This window comes from Poecilia latipinna, unplaced genomic scaffold, assembly GCF_001443285.1.
Source record: "Poecilia latipinna isolate Pla-1442-1.1 unplaced genomic scaffold, P_latipinna-1.0 Scaffold53, whole genome shotgun sequence".
In the NCBI taxonomy this organism is placed as follows: Eukaryota; Metazoa; Chordata; class Actinopteri; order Cyprinodontiformes; family Poeciliidae; genus Poecilia; species Poecilia latipinna.
This window is the reverse complement of record NW_015112669.1, coordinates 372,405-382,207: the sequence shown is the minus strand read 5'-3', so window position 1 is coordinate 382,207 and position 9,803 is coordinate 372,405. Positions and strand designations below refer to the sequence as shown.

The window sequence follows — 9,803 nt, the reverse complement described above, 5'->3', positions numbered from 1 at the left end:
ATAAATACGGAAAATCTCTTACAAGTGATTTATTCTAACAAAACTTTGGGGGAAAAATTTGATAGATATTCCTCAATACCAATTTTACTTAAACATCAACGAAAATACAACAGGGAACAAAAACAAAGTTATTCCCTTAAATTATATTCATGGTCAGAAAATGCAGCACGATGGCAAGTCTTTTTTGTGTGAAAGATGACATTATTGGTGTCAGTTGTTATTGTTGTCTACAGATTTGAATAATGTTTCTGTGTTCTAATTTAAAAAAAAAAACACACTTTAATCTCACTTTTTGCCAACAGGTATCAGTTTTGTAGGAACAGACGGTACAAAAAGCATTTTTTTTTTTTAATTCACCAGCAATAGCAGAACATGCTATCCAATGACCACAACAAACTAGCTGAAAATTACAGTGGATCTCAAAGTTTACACGCCCCCGTTGATGTCAAACTGTTGCAACGCACTCAAGTCAGATCACGATGAATCATTTCAATTTTCTTCTGCATGTAAGGTGACATTACTGTATTATTTTAAATTCAACTGAAAAACAAACTAATGCAGTGGTTTGAATACATCTTAAAAATCAAAAAAAGCTGCAGTAGCCTGGTTGCGTAAGTGCACACAACCTTGTCATATGCATCTTTGCATCCAATGAGTACGAGCTTGCCGCCAATTAGACTGAATCTGATGAAGCAGATTTCGCTGGCATTTATTTATTTGCATCCTTCTGCCAGAGTTTGCTGGATATTCATCCAAAACAGAATAACAAAAGCAGCACAGAAAACTTTTCAGAGAGGCTCCCAGAAGCCTGACAGGAACATTATCAGCTGTAATGATTGTGTGTTTCACACGTGACAGTAATCTTATGGTCTCCATTTGTGTTGGCTAAGAATTGAGATACCATAAGACACATTTGCTTCCAAAGAAAGCATCCAGGCCAGTCAAAAGCCAAGAAAGTGTTATTGGCTGATGATACGGTTTGAAAAGATGTGCTTGGTATAAAAACAACATTGTGCATCAAAGTATTACAGCTATGTGGTGGTACTAAATGGAAATGCTCATATATTAAATTATATGAGCATCATAAAAGTCAGTTTTGACCCCAAACTTTCACTTGTGAGCTTCAATTTTTCAGTGTTTCTGACTCCAAGCCTACATCCAAATCATCAATAAACTGGCTGCTCAGAAAGGAAATAAAAACCTAGAGAAGTCCAATATGAAATCAGTGGGTTCACCTGAGGAGATCTGTGAACAAGATGTCCTCACATTTTGATAGTAATAGGAGAGCTTTTACAAGGCAGAGTGGGTTCGCATTGTCCAGTGAGGATGCAGCGTGTAAAAAGATTTTTACTCGCTCCAATACTGATCTGAAGACGTCACAATCAGTAAACATCAGATTCAACTTCTATTTTGTTGAATTATTTATATTTTTTCTGACTGGTTGTATTTCAAGTTTCTTCCTTTTTCTTCTTTTATTTTGTTGTTTAGTTCAGCTTTTCAGGACTCATGTATGGACATACTGAAAAAAAAATGAACACGTGACTAATAAACACTTTATATCAAATCCACAAATAACTATTAACGCAACTAACAAATAGTTCCTGACTAATTAACTATTTATTAGTTAGTTAGTTAGTTAGTTAGTTAGTTAGTTAGTTAGTTAGTTAGTTAGTTAGTTAGTTAGTTAGGAGCTGACTAACAATGCATTTAATGATTTGATATGAATATCATATCATGACATGTAAATAACAATATGATTTGCATATCAACCAGAATCATATTATGTTTTGCATGATATGATTTTGCTTTAAACACACAATATTTGGCATCGCTCATTGTTTTTAAACCATTTTAAGAATGAATTTATAATTCTTCAAAAAGTATATTCTAAGCCAACATCTGATAGGCACAGCATGTCAGTAATGGTTCTGTGGATTTTTAAAACAAATATCAATTTGAAGATAGTTCTTCTAAACACTAGAGTAGCCGATGTCTCAAAAAAGGTGCAACTGTATAGTTTATATACCAATAATAACTAAAAAGGTCTACAAACATGTTCTTTTAAAAGGACTGTACATATATATATATTTTTTTCACTTACTGTAAACCTTCGTAAGCGTCCTTTTACTCAGCTGTATGAGGAATCCACCTACATATAAAGTCTGGGGCTACTTAAATTCAGATTTGAAATTTAGTTTTATTGCCTAGTTTTTATCTGTTTGCCTAAATGATAAACTGACGGCGCTATAGTACTTTACATCCTTTGTCAGTAATATCTCCAGTTTCAGGTGTTTCATTTAGTTTGTAGTCCATTTTATCTTCATTCAGAGTAGACTTAGCAATCAATCACAAACTAATACTTAGCTGTATGTAAGATGACCTGTGGGAGGTAAAAGGTTAACAGCTTAAAATCAATTACACTTCAAGATCTACAACAATGGTGTGTTTTCATGCTCTCTCTCCATGTGTTTTTACACAGAAAATAGTTCCAGTATTAACCCTGTAAAGGTGTTTTGTTATTCTATGCCTGCAAACGTATTGTGAGCAGCAGACAGAATAAAAGTTGTCATCATTGAGATCAGGAAGTACCTGAAGAAATAATCTTTTTCTTTAAGACCGTTGTTGAGTTTATCGGAAATGTATTGCTAGAAAAAAATAATTAAAAGCACAGTTTTGTTACCACCAATTTTCAAAAATATTTTGTGAGATTAGCCCAGAACTATTAGCTCTCCTCTAACTCTTCTTAAAAAAAAAAAAAAAAAAAAAGTCTCAGGCTTGGCCACCAATTACATTTAAAATATTAAAACATAGCTCTTCTTAAAATGTATGATTTTGCAACAATTGCAGAAGGAATCACTTTCAAAATGTATCAATTCTTCATCAAACATGCAGCGTCCTCTACGTTTATACATCCCTGGTAAAGAAGAAGCCATAAAATAAATCAGTCTTTTATTGCAATACCATGATATCAAACTGCACATTGTTGGTTTTTTTTTTGTTTTGTTTTGTTTTTTTGTTTTTTTTGTACCAGTGGTTTAAATAAGAACTACATACAAATGCACAGAATAGTATAGGTTTCTGAAAGCTCTTAATTTTTTAGTCACTAATTGAAGCAAAATGTGTTAAGGATGAAATAAACGAAAACAATTTTTTTTTCTGTAAGTCTAACATCTATAACTTTGTAAAATTACATGAAGTTTAAAAAAAGTAAAATGGTAGTAACTGGTCCCAAAACCTTTCAAGCCAAACAGATCAGGAACTGACAAGTTCTAGATACAACTTGGTTTAACCTTCATCATTGTATGATGTGTATTGATTAAAATAGACCAGCCAACAGCCGAGCAGCTACTCATCCATTATGTAACCGTGTTCTAACACACATCCTGTTGGTGTGAAAAAGAGACTTTACTCATTTTTTGGAAGCGTCAGAATAATTTTCTTGCATCCACCAAACAAAGCAACTGAGATCTAATGACTGCGATCTAAGATTAATTGAACAGTCGAATTAAACTGAAGTCCTTTTAAAAGTAGAACTTACAGCTGTGTTCAGCAGGAAATTAAAGAATATTTCCAAACCCTCGAAGCTTTGGAAACAGCTGTGCAGCCTTTAGAAAACCACTCAGTACTGAGACTAAAAGAGCTCCAGTTTGCAGGGGAGCACAAAGGACCAAAAGCGTTGGGAGTGTCTGATTTGGAGCTAGAAAAAAAAAAAAAAAGGTAATGCTGTCGCATGAGTCAAGATTTAACTTCTTCCACATTGATTAAAGAATCATATTAGAGAAAGGGAAATAAACGAAGCGATGTTTGGCATAATCACACATAAAGGTGGTTCAACAAAATAAAGAACTTCTTTCAGACACAAAGTGGATTTTCATTCAGTATTAGGATGTCACCTATATGGTGGCCAGGAGTGCCAATTTAGAAAGAGATTCCACTTTTTTATCTTTCTGGGAGGAGGCGTTGGAAGACAAATAATAGATTTACTCGTTTGAGCAAGTCCTGATTTAATCAAAACAGCAAATTCTTGAATATGTACTGATCAAAAACAGAACATAAAGGATGCAGAATACACACGATACACCCAGAGAAACAATCCAACCTTTAACTTCAGTATATTTATTCAGTGGGGGTAAAAAAAAAATCCCAGCTGAGAAATGATGTACAGCAATTATTGGCAACCTAGCAATGCATGAAAAAATAAAAATAGCAAGCATTTTTCTTTAATTACACGTCAGAGAAGAATCAGTGTCAAATAGCTCTTTATTTGTAGTCCTTTAATTTTTGCTTCTACGAGATCTAAATATGACTCAAGCTAGTTTCTCTTGCCCAGTCTTCAAAATGCAAAGGATAAAAAAAATAAATAAAACAACACATCATTCAAGTCAGGCAGATGTGGTGGTCTACTAAAGTCAGAAAATAGCTTCTTGACTTACAGTTGATAAAATTTTATATAACAGAAGTGACATGGCTGATCATGGAAATGTATCTTTATGCCCCAGAACTGAGCAAAGGCTTTATGAGGCCCTGAGCAGAATTTCAATTGGGAACAACAAGCCAATCACAATTACTATAGACTCTGAATCGGGCAGAATTGGTGACGTTTATTTTATTTACATGGAGCCATGAGAAAACCAGTTCAGTAGCTGTGCGAATAAAGCATGCCCTCATCTCACACAGAACTAATCAAAGTTAACATTATTTAAAAAAAATGATGTTAAAATAATTCTCAAGGTTTTTCACAGTAGGTATGTCCCATGAAGTCATATTTTCTAGGGCTATCGGCTCCAAGTAGGAATCTTTGCCCAAACTTCATGCTGGTTTTCATATGTGCAAGACTTCAATCATATAAACTTAAGTCTGCTATTCACCGGTTGAGGTTCTCGTGACGAATTAACTAGAAGAAAAATACACTTTCGCAGCATTTGCACAAAATTACTAAGTAGAATTTGCGAAACACGGTCAAGTTACTTTTATTCAAAAAAAGAGTAGCGACTATTCACACTGCTGCTGCTAACAAATTATGTTGTAGTGTTTATTTAGATTTTGATGAAGACTGCACTAACAAAACTTTTGGGAAATTCAGTAGTTTTTTTGATTGCTTCTTGCACAAAATACACTTTTTATTATTACTGACTAGCAAGAATAAAAAGCGACCTGATCAGGAAGACCAAGCTGTCAGACAGTGAACTAATATTCCACCTTATTAGCTGTGGTTTTTAAAATAATTATCTCCACCGGTGCAACAAATGATGCTGCTTTAGTTTTCTGTGACTAGAAATATTTCCACAGCCAAAACTTTTTATTGGAAGCAATAGAAAAATGTTTGACCCTTCTTTCTGTCAGCTGTGTGAAGCAAAAGGTTAAAGACGAGCACATCTACATTACGCTGCACTCCACACACAAAGGAAACTCCGGTCTCTCTCTCTCTGCACCTTCTCTAGCATATTATTAAAAGCACCGCCGTTTGTCTAAAACAATATGACCGTCTTTGCAGTTTGGGAAACTCGTAACTTTTTAAAATCTGGACATAACTGTAGCTAATCTTCAGGTTGCTTATTGTCCACGCACAACTTACAATGTGCAGATCTGCATTTTATGTGGCAACACATCCAACTACATGTTGGCTTGGATTATTTACAGTGGTTTGTGGCTCTTCACAAGAAGCATGTTCTGCTTAATTACCTTCTTTCATTGTTTTACCTGCTTTTAAAGTCTTTCCTCATTTCTATATTTCACTGACGAACCAGTCTGAGTTCGTCTGCGTCACTTTTACAAAGCTTTTCTCTTAAAGCTACTTGTATCTAAATGTCACAGATTTACATCACAAAGGCAGTAAACATTTTCAGGTAAAACTTAAAATTTATTGAAAACTTCTTCTACAATATAATAAACCTTTTAAAACCTAACGTTGCACACTAAAGAAGATAAAATGGAAAAATTGGTGAGGAGATTGAAGAATTAGTGCAGGGTGTACGTATTTCAAGGTTTCTAAGTCCAAATAATTGACCTGTTTCAAGTTGATTGTTTTAACCAACAATATTTACAACGATAAAAGATTTTCAATTATAAACCTATATAAGACTTGCATGTCTTCAATGACAGAAAATCTGAATTGTTTGTCTAAATGGCAGATGTAAAATCTTGTTTCCCCTTTTTTACAACAAGCAATGTGCAAACACCCAAACGAGGCAGATCGTTTAATGTCACCATGTAGCTCATCTACGTGTCACTGCGCTCTAAATGAAAAGAAACAAACATTTCTAACAACAAACATGTCCAATCTATAGCAAAAATATAAACCACATAACATTTTCAAAATTCCCGTGTTTGTCTTTGTACAGAAAATCTTAGTGTTGAACAGACATTCCCCCCCAAAAAAGACAATTTGTTCACACACACACACACACTATATATATATATATATATATATATATATATATGTATGTATATATATATATATAAAAAGCTGTAAATCCTTACATTTGTGGGAGAGAAATATTTTTTCAGTCAAACAGTATTTGATATGTAGACCAGTCAAAGTGTATTTTAAGAAGTTCAAGCTGAAACAGCTGCCATATATTTTGGTCTGCATATATAAAACAGTAAAAAAAAAAAAAAGAAAAAAAGAAAACAAGAGAATTATGATCTGCTAAAACGGCAACAAACACCGGCCCGAAAAATCATGTTAAAACAATCCTTTAAACAACAAAGGAATATAGCGCCTGTTCATCAAACCAGAACATAAAAATGATCAAGTAAAAATAAAAAATGAATCAGGTAATGAAAACATAGGTATGTGTACTTGGAATAAGCTACACATTTGCTGATCCTTAAATAGTTTTTTTTTTTTTTTTTAAATTATACACAGTCTGTGGACCGAAGTGTCTGCTTAGAAGCCTACAGTCAGTGTTTTGGCACATATATCTGTGGAGTATGTGCGCTGCATTTTTCAAGCAAATCCAAATAAATTTTGGAATGCTCAAGTTGTTTAGAATAACCAAAGTTAGCTTAGCTGTCTGGCAATGTGTGTTAAACAGCTTCTTCTTCCTGTATGCAATGCTATTTTTACCTTTAACCAAAAAAAAAAAAAAAAAAAAAATCAACACTGTAGCAGTTTATTCAAAGTTTCTGAAAAGTTTTTTCTCTCTATCAAAGAAATGTTGAACCTAAGGTACCACTGATAAACTCCTTCAGAATCAGAAACCGTGTTAAAACTCATCCAGCCACAGGAAACACCCGTCACAGGAACCAGGCACCATTTTTTTCCCCCCCTTCAGTTTTATCCTAGAATAAATCCTTATTGAATAAATCCCCCACAACATATCTGCCAACTTTAGGCTCAGATACTTAGTTTTTAACACCAAACACACCCAGCTCTGTGCAAACCGCATAATACAGATCTGTTCCTCCCTGTGTGCCTTAAAAAAAAAAATCTCCCTCTTAAACAAGCTACTTCAAATTTTGCTTATTTGAGGATTGAAAGATTTTAAACACTTTTTTCTGAATACAAAAGCTGCAGCTGAGCTCATAATGGAGCTCTTCTTAGTGTTTGTGTAGCTTTAGCTTGTTAAAATGATAAAAGAACCAGAAGTGGCAATTAAGAGAGAAAAGTGAAGTCAGATTTGTGGCTTCTTTAAAAAAAAAAAACACATAGTTACTGTGCTCTGAAAAACCCAACAGACAATATGGACTTCTGTTTAATTTGTTTGTCAAAGTTAAATAGTTTGCCGCCGCAAAAAGAAAATTGTGTGTTTGTGCGAGTCCTGCTGAGATGACCCACTGAAAAGCAAGTTGACAGATATGTTGGACAGCTCCACACGGCTACAGCTGAGCGTTGTGGAGATGTTTAAACGCACAACAAAAGTTTCCAGCCAGTAAAGAAGTCCTTTCCCCCCTACAGCGCGTTGCTCTCCGGACTGAAGAGAGCTGCAAGGCCCAGTTGTTCAGTCTCCACTATGTCCTTGTCCGGCTTCGGCTTCTTGAAGAGTGACGGAAGGTTGCGGATGTGGACCTCCTTTCTGAACTGCTGGCAGAGAGCTTTCTGTGGGGGAGAAAAGGAAGAAAAAAAAAAGTTAAAACAAGAACATTTTCATTAGATTGTTTTGCACCATTGAGCTGGGGGAACATTTCCTGCTGCTGAGAACAGAAGATTTACAGCACAGTCAGAATCACACTGCTGATCTCCACTGTGGGGGTCGGGCCTCCGATCCCGTTGGACGAGAATTTATACTGAGGATTGAAAAGTGAAGCGCTGCTCTCTAGTGGTTAAATGTGGCATTACCCCTATAGTTCCTGCAAGGAGCTTCTTGAACTGGTCTCTCCTTTTCTTCTCTCCAGCCTTCTGGGCGTTGGAATCCACCAGCCTTTGATCGTAGAGGTCCAGAGCGTCAATGCTGATGTTTGGAACTTGGGTCATCACTGCCCGCAGCTCCATGTAGCGAGGCCGCTAACGCAATTGGATAGACAACAGAGAGAGACCGTTTTCAGCAAGGAAGGAGGAAATGCTCAGGTAACAGTAGGGCTGAAATGATGGATCAGATTAATCGATTATTGAAATAACCGACAGCTAATTTAGCAATCGGTTGATCATCAAGTGGAGTACACAGACCAAAAAAAAAAAAAAAAGGGGGGGGGCAACATATTCAGAGCAGTAATATGTTGCATCTTTTTGCAATAATTTATCAGTTAATCCAAAAGATAATCTAGAGACTAGCCCTACGTTGCATTTGTATTATCTTTTACTACAAATAATCAAACATACACTAGAGGAACACTATGTTACTGCATTTTAGCCAATAAAATGTTTATTTTCTTATTTAAAACAAAAAAAAGGGGATTTAATTATTTGTTTCTTTGTATTTTTTATGTATTTCTAATACTGTATAAAAAAGCTTTGGTAGATAAACGAAATAATAAAAATCAGCAAAACCTCACAATTTCTGATAACCGTCAGTATAACTATTAGAATAACTAATAGAATAATCAATTACTAAAAATAATTAGTAATTGCAGCCCTAGGCAGTTATTTATGGCTCATAGGAAACTAAACGAAAACAAATAATTGGTGATTTAATTGTTACTGAAGGTCATGCTCTTTACAAAAAGAGATTTGACTGGTTCGAACTTTTCATATCAAATCTAGTTTGCGACTACTCTAAGTTTCTGACTTTCTATCAAAGAAATGAACTCATGTAAATATGATTCCTATAAACGGGCATGAAGAGCATCGACATTAGGCTCACCAGGTTTTCGTAGATGAGCATTGCTAGGTTACAGAGGGGAGTGTTGCAGGCTTCGTGTTGTCCGTGAACCTGCAGGGCTCTGAGAACGCTGGTGTAGAACCATGTGACCGCTTCAGGGAGGAGGTTACCTGCTACAACCTGGGGGAGAAACGGTCACAGACGGTTAAGGCCACTTACCTTTACGCGTTTCACTTCAAAGATGGCAAAAAAAATTAAGTGCATTTAGAAAACGTCCAAAATAAGGTCATTGAGCTGGGAGGATATCTGGGTCCTGGGTGTCATAAAGAGGAGTCTGGTTGAAGCAATAAGGTGTGGCTTATGTTCACCAAACAAGGAGTTATCAGAATCATGGAAGTGCTGCAGCTTAATTTAATCGTTTTGGCACTGTTGCTAGGGGGTAACAGAAACATAAATGCATCCAAAACTGCTTCTATTGGCAAACAAGAACGTTGCAACTGAATAATGCAGTCATTAAAAAAAAAAAAAAAAAAAAACATCAATCCAACATAAACGCTTTGTGCCAAAATAGTCTGCCGGACTGTACAGTCTTGGCTTTTCCTT

At 35.3% G+C, this 9,803-nt stretch overlaps 1 protein-coding gene across 1 annotated transcript in view; it reads right to left on the bottom strand.

The window, feature by feature from the left end:
* Positions 1–4,246: 4,246 nt before the first annotated feature.
* xpo5 (exportin 5) overlaps positions 4,247–9,803 on the bottom strand; it is an 18,095-nt gene continuing 12,538 nt past the window's right edge. The window contains exons 31-33 of the mRNA XM_015052367.1: positions 9,243–9,380; positions 8,282–8,446; positions 4,247–8,041 (exon numbers count right to left, since the gene is read on the bottom strand). Coding sequence (XP_014907853.1) covers positions 7,895–8,041; positions 8,282–8,446; positions 9,243–9,380 — 450 coding nt within the window. The 3' untranslated portion in view covers positions 4,247–7,894. The remainder of the gene's footprint in view (positions 8,042–8,281; positions 8,447–9,242; positions 9,381–9,803) is intronic.